Source organism: Oncorhynchus mykiss, chromosome 5 (genome assembly GCF_013265735.2).
Source record: "Oncorhynchus mykiss isolate Arlee chromosome 5, USDA_OmykA_1.1, whole genome shotgun sequence".
Lineage (NCBI taxonomy): Eukaryota > Metazoa > Chordata > Actinopteri > Salmoniformes > Salmonidae > Oncorhynchus > Oncorhynchus mykiss.
The window spans coordinates 98478922-98493617 of record NC_048569.1 but is presented as its reverse complement, the minus strand read 5'-3'; the positions used below and the strand labels follow the sequence as shown (position 1 = coordinate 98493617).

The 14696-nt window shown below is 49.6% G+C and overlaps 1 protein-coding gene across 1 annotated transcript in view; it reads left to right on the top strand.

The window, feature by feature from the left end:
* Positions 1-5109, top strand: part of LOC110523058 (gamma-aminobutyric acid receptor subunit gamma-3) — a 257745-nt gene extending 252636 nt beyond the window's left edge. Inside the window, exon 8 of the mRNA XM_036978984.1 lies at positions 4720-5109. Coding sequence (XP_036834879.1) covers positions 4720-5010 — 291 coding nt within the window. The 3' untranslated portion in view covers positions 5011-5109. The remainder of the gene's footprint in view (positions 1-4719) is intronic.
* The last annotated feature ends 9587 nt before the right edge of the window (positions 5110-14696 follow it).

Genomic DNA, 14696 nt, shown 5'->3' with positions numbered 1-14696 from the left:
TAAGTGTTCCTCTATGGGTTTCTCTATGGGTTTCCCTATGAGCCCTATGGGTTTCTCTATGGGTTCCCCTATGAGCCCTATGGGTTCCTCTATGGGTTTCTCTATGGGTTCCTCTATTGGTTTCTCTATGGGTTTCCCTATGAGCCCTATGGGTTTCCCTATGAACCCTATGGGTTCCTCTATGGGTTTCTCTATGGGTTTCCCTATGAGACCTATGGGTTTCTCTATTGGTTTCCCTATGAGCTCTATGGGTTCCTCTATGGCTTTCTCTATGGGTTTCTCTATGGGTTTCTCTATGGGTTTCCCTATGAGCCCTATTGGTTTCTCTATGGGTTTCGCTATGAGTCCTATGGGTTTCTCTATTGGTTTCTCTATGAGACCTATGGGTTTCCCTATGAGCCCTATGAGTTTCTCTATGGGTTTCTCTATGGGTTTCCTTATGAGCCCAATGGGTTTCCCTATGAGCCCTATGGGTTCCTCTATGGGTTTCTCTATGGGTTTCCCTATGAGCCCTATGGGTTTCTCTATGAGTTTCCCTATGAGCCCTATGGGTTTCTCTATGGGTTTCCTTATGGGTTTCTCTATGAGCCCTATGGGTTCCTCTATGGGTTTCTCTATGGGTTTCCCTATGAGCCCTATGGATTTCTCTATGGGTTTCCCTATGAGTCCTATGAGTTTCTCTATGGGTTTTTCTGTGGGTTTCTCTATGAGCCCTAAGGGTTCCTCTATGGGTTTCTATATGATTTTCTCTATGGGTTTCCCTATGAGCCCTATGGGTTTCTCTATGGGTTTTCCTATGAGCTCTATGGGTTCCTCTATGGGTTTCTCTATGGGTTTCTCTTTGGGTTTCCCTATGAGCCCTATGGGTTTCCCTATGGGTTTCTCTATTGATTTCCCTATGAGCCCTATGGGTTTCTCTATGGGTTTTTCTATGCGTTTCCCTATGGGCTCTGTGGGTTTCTCTATGGATTTCCCTATGAGCCCTATGGGTTTCTCTGTGGATTTCCCTATGAGCCCTATGGGTTTCTCTATGGGTTTCTCTATGGGTTTCTTTGGGTTTCCCTATGGGTTTCTCTATGTGTTTCCCTTTGGGTTTCCTATGGGTTTCTCTATGGGTTTCCCTTCGGGTTTCTCAATGGGTTTCTCTATGGGTTTCCCTTTGGGTTTCTCTATGAGCCCTATGGGTTTCTCTGTGGGTTTCCCTATGAGCCCTATGGGTTTCTCTATGGGTTTCCCTATGGGTTTCTCTATTGGATCCTCTATGGGTTTCTCTATGGGTTTCTCTATGAGCCCTATGAGTTTCCCTGTGGGTTCCTCTATGGGTTTCCCTATAGGATTCTCTATGATTTTCCCTATGGGTTTCCCTATGGGTTCCTCTATGGGTTTCCCTTTGAGCCCTATGGGTTTCCCTATGAGCCCTATGGGTTTCTCTATGGGTTTCCCTATGAGCCCTATGGGTTTCACTGTGAGCCCTATGGGTTCCTCTATGGGTTTCTCTATGGGTTTCTCTATGGGTTTCTCTATGAGCTCTATGGGTTTCTCTATGGGTTTCTCTATGGGTTTCCCTATGAGCCCTATCGGTTTCTCTATGAGTTTCCCTATGAGCCCTATGGGTTTCTCTATGAGTTTCCCTATGAGCCCTATGGGTTTCTCTATGGGTTTCCCTATGGGTTTCTCTATGAGCCCTATGGGTTCCTCTATGGGTTTCTCTATGGGTTTCCCTATGAGCCCTATGGGTTTCTCTATGGGTTTCCCTATGAGTCCTATGAGTTTCTCTATGGGTTTCTCTGTGGGTTTCTCTATGAGCCCTATGGGTTCCTCTATGGGTTTCTATATGATTTTCTCTATGGGTTTCCCTATGAGCCCGATGGGTTTCACTATGAGCCCTATGGGTTCCTCTATGGGTTTCCCTTTGAGCCCTATGGGTTTCCCTATGAGCCCTATGGGTTTCACTGTGAGCCCTATGGGTTCCTCTATGGGTTTCTCTATGGGTTTCTCTATGGGTTCCTCTATTGATTTCCCTTTGGGTTTCTCTATGGGTTTCTCTATGGGTTTCTCTATGGATTTCCTTATGAGCCCTATGGGTTTCACTGTGAGCCCTATGGGTTCCTCTATGGGTTTCTCTATGGGTTTCTCTATGGGTTCCTCTATTGGTTTCCCTTTGGGTTTCCCTATGGGTTTCTCTATGGGTTTCCCTATGGTTTCTCTATGGGTTGCCCTATGGGTTTCTCTATTGGTTTCCCTATGGGTTTCCCTTTGCATTTCCCTATGGGTTTCTCTATGGGTTTCTCTGTGGGTTTCTCTATGAGCCCTAAGGGTTCCTCTATGGGTTTCTATATGATTTTCTCTATGGGTTTCCCTATGAGCCCTATGGGTTTCTCTATGGGTTTTCCTATGAGCTCTATGTGTTCCTCTATGGGTTTCTCTATGGGTTTCTCTTTGGGTTTCCCTATGAGCCCTATGGGTTTCCCTATGGGTTTCTCTATTGATTTCCCTATGAGCCCTATGGGTTTCTCTATGGGTTTTTCTATGCATTTCCCTATGGGCTCTGTGGGTTTCTCTATGGATTTCCCTATGGGTTACCCTATGAGCCCTATGGGTTTCTCTGTGGATTTCCCTATGAGCCCTATGGGTTTCTCTATGGGTTTCTCTATGGGTTTCTTTGGGTTTCCCTATGGGTTTCTCTATGTGTTTCCCTTTGGGTTTCCCTATGGGTTTCTCTATGGGTTTCCCTTCGGGTTTCTCAATGGTTTTCTCTATGGGTTTCTCTATGAGCCCTATGGGTTTCTCTATGGGTTTCCCTATGGGTTTCTCTATTGGTTCCTCTATGGGTTTCTCTATGGGTTTCTCTATGAGCCCTATGAGTTTCCCTGTGGGTTCCTCTATGGGTTTCCCTATAGAATTCTCTATGAATTTCCCTATGGGTTTTCCTATGGGTTCCTCTATGGGTTTCCCTTTGAGCCCTATGGGTTTCCCTATGAGCCCTATGGGTTTCTCTATGGGTTTCCCTATGAGCCCTATGGGTTTCACTGTGAGCCCTATGGGTTCCTCTATGGGTTTCTCTATGGGTTTCTCTATGAGCTCTATGGGTTTCTCTATGAGTTTCCCTATGAGCCCTATGGGTTTCTCTATGAGTTTCCCTATGAGCCCTATGGGTTTCTCTATGGGTTTCCCTATGGGTTTCTCTATGAGCCCTATGGGTTCCTCTATGGGTCTCTCTATGGGTTTCCCTATGAGCCCTATGGGTTTCTCTATGGGTTTCCCTATGAGTCCTATGAGTTTCTCTATGGGTTTCTCTGTGGGTTTCTCTATGAGCCCTATGGGTTCCTCTATGGGTTTCTATATGATTTTCTCTATGGATTTCCCTTTGAGCCCGATGGGTTTCCCTATGAGCCCTATGGGTTCCTCTATGGGTTTCCCTTTGAGCCCTATGGGTTTCCCTATGAGCCCTATGGGTTTCTCTATGGGTTTCCCTATGAGCCCTATGGGTTTCACTGTGAGCCCTATGGGTTCCTCTATGGGTTTCTCTATGGGTTTCTCTATGGGTTCCTCTATTGATTTCCCTTTGGGGTTCTCTATGGGGTTCTCTATGGATTTCCTTATGAGCCCTATGGGTTTCACTGTGAGCCCTATGGGTTCCTCTATGGGTTTCTCTATGGGTTCCTCTATTGGTTTCCCTTTGGGTTTCCCTATGGGTTTCTCTATGGGTTTCCCTATGGTTTCTCTATGGGTTGCCCTATGGGTTTCTCTATTGGTTTCCCTATGGGTTTCCCTTTGGGTTTCCCTATGGGTTTCTCTATGGGTTTCTCTATGGATTTCCCTATGAGCCCTATGGGTTTCTCTATGGGTTTTTCTATGCGTTTCCCTATGGGCTCTGTGGGTTTCTCTATGGATTTCCCTATGGGTTTCCCTATGAGCCCTATGGGTTATCCTATGAGCCCTATGGGTTTCCCTATGGGTTTCCTTTTGAGCCCTATGGGGTTTTCTATGGATTTCCTATGAGCCTTATGGGTTACCCTATGGGTTTCCCTATGGGTTTCTCTATGGTTTTCCCTATGAGCCCTATGGGTTTCTCTATGGGTTTGTCTATGGGTTTCCCTATGGGTTTCCCTATGGGCTCTGTGGGTTTTTCTATGTGCTTTTTGGGTTTCTCTATGAGCCCTATGGGTTTCTCTATGGGTTTCTCTATGGGATTCTCTATGGGTTTCCCTATGGGTTTCTCTATGGGTTTCTCTATGGGTTTCCCTATGGGTTTCTCTATGGGATTCTCTATGGGCCCTGTGGGTTGTGTTCAAAAGTGGGGCACCATATAGCGAATGTGGTGTCATTTGAGACACTGTCATGGATGCTCCCAGATCTGACTGACAGTCCTCTCTGGATGCTGAATGCTCAGACTCAACACATGACAGTGCACTTCGTTCCTCTCAAGCCTGATATTATCTCAGTGTTCTGGCAGTATGCTCCACTAACCTAGTCTCCTCTCTCTCTCTCTGTCTGTCTGTCTGTCTGTCTGTCTGTCTGTCTGTCTGTCTGTCTGTCTGTCTGTCTGTCTGTCTGTCTGTCTCTTCTGTCCCGTCTGTCTGTCTGTCCGTCTGTCTGTCCCTTCTGTTCCGTCTGTCTGTCTGTCTCGTCTGCACCCGTCTGTCTGCCTGTCTGTCTGTCTGTCTGTCTGTCTCGTCTGTCTCGTCTGTCTCGTCTGTCTCGTCTGTCTGTCTCCAGAACTACTCCGTGTTGGAAGTGGGACCTGCCCCTACGGTGATCAAGTTGAACAACTCCACGTATAACAACCTATACTGGCAGGAATTTGAGGACGCCTGTGTCTATGAGTGCCTGGACGGGAAGGACTGCCAGAGCTTCTTCTGCTGTTACGATGAGTGTAGAGGAGGCGGATGGAGGAAAGGACGCATCCACATAGATATCCTGGAGCTGGACGCTTATTCCAGGGTCTTCTTCCCCACATCCTTCATTCTGTTTAATGTAGTCTACTGGGTCAGCTATCTGTACCTTTAGCAGGCTGTACTGGAAGGCTATGTATACCTTCAGCAACCCGGAGAGAGAGAGAGAGAGAGAGAGGTGCCATGGACATTAAGACCAGAGAGAGAGAGAGAGAGAGAGAGAGGTGCCATGGACATTAAGACCAGAGAGAGAGAGAGGTGCCATGGACATTAAGACCAGAGAGAGAGAGGTGCCATGGACATTAAGACCAGAGAGAGAGAGAGGTGCCATGGACATTAAGACCAGAGAGAGAGAGAGAGAGAGGTGCCATGGACATTAAGACCAGAGAGAGAGAGAGAGGTGCCATGGACATTAAGACCAGAGAGAGAGAGAGGTGTCATGGACATTAAGACCAGAGAGAGAGAGGTGCCATGGACATTAAGACCAGAGAGAGAGAGAGGTGCCATGGACATTAAGACCAGAGAGAGAGAGAGAGAGAGAGGTGTCATGGACATTAAGACCAGAGAGAGAGAGAGGTGCCATGGACATTAAGACCAGAGAGAGAGAGAGGTGCCATGGACATTAAGACCAGAGAGAGAGAGAGGTGCCATGGACATTAAGACCAGAGAGAGAGAGAGGCCATGGACATTAAGACCAGAGAGAGAGAGGTGTCATGGACATTAAGACCAGAGAGAGAGAGAGGTGCCATGGACATTAAGACCAGAGAGAGAGAGAGAGGTGTCATGGACATTAAGACCAGAGAGAGAGAGAGGTGCCATGGACATTAATACCAGAGAGAGAGAGAGAGGTGCCATGGACATTAAGACCAGAGAGAGAGAGAGGTGCCATGGACATTAAGACCAGAGAGAGAGAGAGAGAGAGAGGTGTCATGGACATTAAGACCAGAGAGAGAGAGAGAGGCCATGGACATTAATACCAGAGAGAGAGAGAGAGGTGCCATGGACATTAAGACCAGAGAGAGAGAGAGAGAGAGAGGTGCCATAGACATTAAGACCAGAGAGAGAGAGAGGTGCCATGGACATTAAGACCAGAGAGAGAGAGAGGTGCCATGGACATTAATACCAGAGAGAGAGAGAGAGGTGCCATGGACATTAAGACCAGAGAGAGAGAGGTGCCATGGACATTAAGACCAGAGAGAGAGAGAGAGAGAGAGAGGTGCCATGGACATTAAGACCAAAGAGAGAGAGGTGCCATGGACATTAAGACCAGAGAGAGAGAGAGAGGTGCCATGGACATCAAGACCAGAGAGAGAGAGGTGTCATGGACATTAGAAACAATCATAGAAGAAAGACTGATCAAATGTAAGTTTTACGTAAAGCAATGAGCTGAAAATGAAGACACAACCTGGTCAGGAAACGTCTTTCTGAATTTCTGGTATCACAAGAAGATACACACAGACTCTTCACAGACACTGGACTGTCTTGATACACACAGACTCTTCACAGACACTGGACTGTCTTGATACACACAGACTCTTCACAGACACTGGACTGTCTTGATACACACAGATACTTCACAGACACTGGACTGTCTTGATACACACAAAATTCTTCACAGACACTGGACTGTATTGATACACACAGACCCTTCACAGACACTGGGCTGTCTTGATACACACAGACTCTTCACAAACACTGGACTGTATTGATACACACAGACCCTTCACATACACTGTACTGTCTTGATACACACAGACTCTTCACAGACACTGGACTGTCTTGATACACACAGACTCTTCACAGACACTGGACTGTCTTGATACACACAGATACTTCACAGACACTGGACTGTCTTGGTACACACAGACCCTTCACAGACACTGTACTGTCTTGATACACACAGACTCTTCACAGACACTGGACTGTCTTGATACACACAGACTCTTCACAGACACTGGACTGTCTTGATACACACAGACTCTTCACAGACACTGGACTGTCTTGATACACACAGACTCTTCACAGACACTGGACTGTCTTGATACACACATACTCTTCACAGACACTGGACTGTCTTGATACACACAGATACTTCACAGACACTGGACTGTCTTGATACACACAGACTCTTCACAGACACTGGACTGTATTGATGCACACAGACTCTTCACAGACACTGGACTGTCTTGATACACACAGACTCTTCACAGACACTGGACTGTCTTGATACACACAGACTCTTCACAGACACTGGACTGTCTTGATACACACAGATACTTCACAGACACTGGACTGTCTTGATACACACAGACTCTTCACAGACACTGGACTGTCTTGATACAAACAGACCCTTCACAGACACTGGACTGTATTGATACACACAGACCCTTCACAGACACTGGACTGTATTGATACACACAGACCCTTCACAGACACTGGACTGTATTGATACACACAGACTCTTCACAGACACTGGACTGTCTTGATACACACAGACTCTTCACAGACACTGGACTGTCTTGTGTGGAGGGAACAAAGAAGAGGACAAAGAAATGTTGCTTTGCACAGCAACGACAAATTCCCTCTGTCAAGACCATGATCTCAAAGAGTTGTGTTTTAAGATGCAAGATGGTGTCACCCAGCTGTCAGTCAAAACCAGTGGGTACAGTTGCCTATAAGGGATATTCACAACCATCCACAGTGCCTTCCTCAACAGGGGTTTGTAGCAGGGAGGCTAAAGGACGACAGGCCAGGTTTTGACTGATTACTGCTGTGGTCATTCAATGGTTTTTATTTTACGTTTCTTAATTAATAATCTGCCGTTGTAATAACTAAGCATTATTATGTTCATGTCACAAAGAAGTTGAGTTCATTTAACTGCATGTTTTAATGCCCGGAGACATCAACCCTGTCGTGACATGTTTTAATGCCCTGTGGGATAAGACAGTTGGGACAGCACATCAACCCTGTCGTGACATGTTTTAATGCCCTGTGGGATAAGACAGTTGGGACAGCACATCAACCCTGTCGTGACATGTTTTAATGCCCTGTGGGATAAGACAGTTGGGACAGCACATCAACCCTGTCGTGACATGTTTTAATGCCCTGTGGGATAAGACAGTTGGGACAGCACATCAACCCTGTCGTGACATGTTTTAATGCCCTGTGGGATAAGACAGTTGGGACAGCACATCAACCCTGTCGTGACATGTTTTAATGCCCTGTGGGATAAGACAGTTGGGACAGCACATCAACCCTGTCGTGACATGTTTTAATGCCCTGTGGGATAAGACAGTTGGGACAGCACATCAACCCTGTCGTGACATGTTTTAATGCCCTGTGGGATAAGACAGTTGGGACAGCACATCAACCCTGTCGTGACATGTTTTAATGCCCTGTGGGATAAGACAGTTGGGACAGCACATCAACCCTGTCGTGACATGTTTTAATGCCCTGTGGGATAAGACAGTTGGGACAGCACATCAACCCTGTCGTGACATGTTTTAATGCCCTGTGGGATAAGACAGTTGGGACAGCACATCAACCCTGTCGTGACATGTTTTAATGCCCTGTGGGATAAGACAGTTGGGACAGCACATCAACCCTGTCGTGACATGTTTTAATGCCCTGTGGGATAAGACAGTTGGGACAGCACATCAACCCTGTCGTGACATGTTTTAATGCCCTGTGGGATAAGACAGTTGGGACAGCACATCAACCCTGTCTTGACATGTTTTAATGCCCTGTGGGATAAGACAGTTGGGACAGCACATCAACCCTGTCTTGACATGTTTTAATGCCCTGTGGGATAAGACAGTTGGGACAGCACATCAACCCTGTCTTGACATGTTTTAATGCCCTGTGGGATAAGACAGTTGGGACAGCACATCAACTCTGTCTTGACATGTTTTAATGAACATATTATTAAGTACTGTGTTAAATATCTAATTATAGTTTTATATAAATCCATACAAAAATAAAACAAAAAATAGTAATTGGCTGAAATAGCACGTGTAAATAAGGGAAACATTCCCCATTTCACATTGTGTGAAGTTATGATTAATTTAAAGGCCCTGATTTTTTAAATATTTTTTTTAAATGTATCACCTTAAATTTCTGCCCTTCATTCATCTGAGGATCTGAGAGCACTTTTACAGAAGCTCAGATTTGGGGCTCGTTGTGAGAGACATGTTGTGACTAGACCCAGACGTAATCTGCGGCATCTTTGTTTTTTTTTTACAGTACTTCTGCTGAAAGCTTTTTCTGACCTCTGGTCTGCTGTACGTGTGCATCATGCAGGTGATTTATACAGGTCATCTGTTACATGTAAACGGCATCTCTCCCACTCTACATTTAGGACACGTAGTGGACTTTTCTTTCAGTAGAATCAGTGTAAACAGAGATGAAAACTGTAAGTTAATAAATACATATAGTGTCATATAAAGTGTCATGAATTAGATACTGTTTTGAGACAGAGACAGGGGGGAGAGAGAAAGAGACGGTGAAAGAGAGAGATGGAGGGGGAGAGAGAAGGAGGGGGAGAGAAGGATAGACGGGGGAGAGATGGAGAGACGGAGAGAGAGACAGAAGGAGAGGGAGAGACGGGGAGAGAGAGAGATGGAGGGGGAGAGAGATGGAGGGGGAGAGGGAGAGACGGGGGAGAGAGAGAGAGATGGAGGGGGAGAGAGAAGGATAGACGGGGAGAGATGGAGAGACGGAGAGAGAGACAGATGGAGAGGGAGAGACGGGGGAGAGAGAGAGAGATGGAGGGGGAGAGAGATGGAGGGGGAGAGGGAGAGACGGGGGAGAGAGATGGAGGGGGAGAGGGAGAGACGGGGGAGAGAGAGAGAGATGGAGGGGGAGAGGGAGAGACGGGGGAGAGATGGAGAGAGGGAGAGACGGGGGGGAGAGGGAGAGACGGGGGGAGAGAGGGAGAGACGGGGGAGAGAGGGAGAGAGGGGAGAGAGGGAGAGAGATACAGAGAGGGAGAGAGGCGGGGGAGAGAGGCGGGTGGAGAGAGGGAGAGACAGGGGGAGAGAGGGAGAGAGGTGGGGGGAGAGAGGGTAAGACGGGGGGAGAGAGGGAGAGACGGGGGAGAGAGAGAGAGAGCTGGGGGAGAGACGGGGGAGAGAAGGGGGGAGAGAGGGAGAGACGGGGGAGAGAGGGATAGAGAGGGAGAGAGGGGGAGAGAGAGAGGTCACACACACATCACAGAGGTCACACACACACCACAGAGGCCACACACACATCACTGAGGCCACACACACATCACAGAGGCCACACACACATCACAGAGGCCACACACACACCACAGAGGCCACACACACACCACAGAGGTCACACACACACCACAGAGGTCACACACACACCACAGCGGTCACACACACACCACAGAGGCCACACACACATCACAGAGGTCACACCCACACCACAGAGGCCACACACACATCACAGAGGTCACACACACATCACAGAGGTCACACACACATCACAGAGGTCACACACACATCACAGAGGTCACACACACTGTAATGAGTTTCGTCTTCATACGAAGGAGAGTCGGACCAAAATGCAGCGTGTGGTTTACGATCCATGTTTATTAATAATACGAAACATGAATCTCCAATACAATACTACAAAACAAAACGTAACGAAACCCTAACAGCCTATATAGTAGGGACACATAGGACAGGAACAATCACCCACAAACACACAGTGAAACCCAGGCTACCTAAATATGGTTCCCAATCAGAGACAATGACGAACACCTGCCTCTGACTGAGAACCATATCAGGCTGAACATAGAAATAGACAAACAAGACATGAAACATAGAATACCCACTCAGATCACACCCTGACCAATCAAAACATAGAAAATACAAAGTAAACTATGGTCAGGGCGTGACAGTACCCCCCCCCCAAGGTGCGGACTCCGGCCGCAAAACCTGAACCTATAGGGGAGGGTCTGGGTGGGCATCTGTCCGCGGTGGCGGCTCTGGCGCTGGACGTGGACCCCACTCCATGACAGTTTTAATCCCCCTCCTAAACGTCCCTAAATAGGTTACCCACCACAATGATAACATGGGACAGAGGGACAGCTCGGGACAGAGGTAACTCGGGACAGATGGGTAGCTCAGCACTGAGAGGAAGCTCAGCACTGAGAAGAAGCTCAGCACTGAGAGGAAGCCCAGGCAGGTAGTAGAAACTACCAGAACCTGGCTGGCTGGCGGTTTCAGCAGATCCTGGTCGACTAGCAGATCTGGAAGAATCTGGTCGACTGGCGGATCTGGGAGAATCTGGTCGACTGGCGGATCTGGGAGAATCTGGTCGACTGGCGGATCTGGGAGAATCTGGTCGACTGGCGGATCTGGGAGAATCTGGTCGACTGGCGGATCTGGGAGAATCTGGTCGACTGGCGGATCTGGGAGAATCTGGTCGACTGGCGGATCTGGGAGAATCTGGTCGACTGGCGGATCTGGGAGAATCTGGTCGACTGGCAGATCTGAGAGAGTCTGGACGACTGGCAGATCTGAGAGAGTCTGGACGACTGGCAGATCTGGAAGAGTCTGGACGACTGGCAGATCTGGAAGAGTCTGGTCGACTGGCAGATCTGGAAGAGTCTGGTCGACTGGCAGATCTGGAAGAGTCTGGTCGACTGGCAGATCTGGAAGAGTCTGGTCGACTGGCAGATCTGGAAGAGTCTGGTCGACTGGCAGATCTGGAAGAGTCTGGTCGACTGGCAGATCTGGAAGAGTCTGGTCGACTGGCAGATCTGGAAGAGTCTGGTCGACTGGCAGATCTGGAAGAGTCTGGTCGACTGGCAGATCTGGAAGAGTCTGGTCGACTGGCAGATCTGGAAGAGTCTGGACGACTGGCAGATCTGGAAGAGTCTGGACGACTGGCAGATCTGGAAGAGTCTGGACGACTGGCAGATCTGGAAGAGTCTGGACGACGGGCAGATCTGGAAGAGTCTGGTCGACTGGCAGATCTGGAAGAGTCTGGACGACTGGCAGATCTGGAAGAGTCTGGACGACTGGCAGATCTGGAAGAGTCTGGACGACTGGCAGATCTGGAAGAGTCTGGACGACTGGCAGATCTGGAAGAGTCTGGTCGACACAGACTGGCTGCTCTGGCTGCTCCATGCTGACTGGCAGCTCTGGCTGCTCCATGCTGGCAGACTGCTCTGGCTGCTCCATGCTGACTGGCAGCTCTGGCTGCTCCATGCTGACTGGCGGCCCTGGCTGCTCTGGCTGCTCCATGCTGACTGGCTGCTCCATGATGACTGGCAGCTCTGGCTGCTCCATGCTGACTGGCTGCTCCATGCTGACTGGCAGCTCTGGCTGCTCTGGCTGCTCCATGCTGACTGACTGCTCCATGCTGACTGGCTGCTCCATGCGGACTGGCTGCTCCATGCTGACTGGCGGCCCTGGCTGCTCCATGCTGACTGGCGGCCCTGGCTGCTCCATGCTGACTGGCGGCCCTGGCTGCTCCATGCTGACTGGCGGCCCTGGCTGCTCCATGCTGACTGGCGGCCCTGGCTGCTCCATGCAGACTGGCAGCTCTGGCGGCTCCTTGCAGACTGGCAGCTCTGGCGGCTCCTTGCAGACAGGCAGCTCTGGCGGCATCCTGCAGACAGGCAGCTCTGGCGGCTCCTTGCAGACTGGCAGCTCCTTGCAGACTGGCAGCTCCTTGCAGACTGGCAGCTCCTTGCAGACTGGCAGCTCCTTGCAGACTGGCAGCTCCTTGCAGACTGGCAGCTCCTTGCAGACTGGCAGCTCCATGCTAACTGGCAGCTCTATGCTAACTGGCAGCTCTATGCTAACTGGCAGCTCTATGCTAACTGGCAGCTCTATGCTAACTGGCAGCTCTATGCTAACTGGCAGTTCTGAACAGGCGGGAGACTCCGGCAACGCTGTAGAGGCGGAAAGCTCTGACAGCGCTAAACCGGCGGGAGACTCCAACAGCGCTGAAGAGGAGGAAGGCTCTGGCAGCGCTGAACAGGTGAGAGACTCCGACAGCGCTGGAGAGGAGAAAGGCTCCGACAGCGCTAAACAGGCGAGGCGCACTGTAGGCCTGATGCGTGGTGCTGGCACTGGTGGTACTGGGCCGAGGACACGCACAGGAAGCCTGGTGCGGGGAGCTGCTACCGGAGGGCTGGGGTGTGGAGGTGGTACTGGAAAAACCGGACCGTGCAGGCGCACTGGAGCTCTTGAGTGCCGAGCCTGCCCAACCTTACCTGGTTGAATGCTCACGGTCGCCCTGCCAGTGCGGCGAGGTGGAATAGCCCGCACTGGGCTATGCAGGCGAACCGGAGACACCTAGCGCAAGGCTGGTGCCATGTAAGCCGGCCCAAGGAGACGCACTGGGGACCAGCTGCGTAGAGCCGGCTTCATGGCATTAGGCTCGACGCTCAATCTAGCCCGGCCGACACGCGGAGCTGGAATATACCGCACCGGGCTATGCACCCGCACTGGAGACACCGTGCGCACCACTGCATAACACGGTGCCTGTCCGGTCTCTCTAGCCCCCCGGTAAGCACAGGGAGTCTGCCCAGGTCTCCTACCTGGCATAGCCATACTCCCTGTTAGCCCCCCCCCAAGAAATTTTTGGGGTTGCCTCTCAGGCTTCCATCCGCGTCGCCGTGCTGCCTTCTCATACCAGCGCCTCTCTGCTTTCACCGCCTCCATTCTACGGTAACCTTCCTCGCACTGCTCCAGCGAATCCCAGGCGGGCTCCGGCACTCTCCCTGGGTCGGCCGCCCACCTGTCGATCTCCTCCCAAGTAGTATACTCCATACTGTACTCCTCCTTGGGCTGTTCCTGTTGTTTCTTCTCCCGCTGCACCTTAGTGCGGCTACACTCCCCTGGTTTAGCCCAGGGTCCTCTCCCGTCGAGGATTTCCTCCCATGTCCAGAAATCCTTATTGCGCTTCTCCTCGCGCTGCTCCTGCCTGTTGACACGCTGCTTGGTCCTTTTGTGGTGGGTGATTCTGTAATGAGTTTCGTCTTCATACGAAGGAGAGTCGGACCAAAATGCAGCGTGTGGTTTACGATCCATGTTTATTAATAATACGAAACATGAATCTCCAATACAATACTACAAAACAAAACGTAACGAAACCCTAACAGCCTATATAGTAGGGACACATAGGACAGGAACAATCACCCACAAACACACAGTGAAACCCAGGCTACCTAAATATGGTTCCCAATCAGAGACAATGACGAACACCTGCCTCTGACTGAGAACCATATCAGGCTGAACATAGAAATAGACAAACAAGACATGAAACATAGAATACCCACTCAGATCACACCCTGACCAATCAAAACATAGAAAATACAAAGTAAACTATGGTCAGGGCGTGACACACACATCACAGAGGTCACACACAGGGTCTGAAATAAACACCCGCCAAGCGCCAAATGTGGGTAGATTTTCCATTTGGCTATCCGCAACACTGAAGGCTATCCGCCACTCTGCCGAGTAAATCTCAGAAGGACACTCTGCCAGGGTAAATCTCAGAAGGCTATCCGCAACACTGCCAGGGTAAATCTCAGAAGGCTATCCACCACACTGCTGGGATAAATCTCAGAAGGCCACTCTGCTGGGGTAAATCTCAGAAGACTATCCTCCACACTGCTGGGGTAAATCTCAGAAGGCCACACTGCTGGGGTAAATCTCAGAAGGCTATCCTCCACACTGCTGGGGTAAATGTTTGTACCTAAATAGTAATGTAATAAAATCTGTCATGATTGCCCGATGAAATTATTCATGTTTGCCAGCCTACCACAGACCGTCT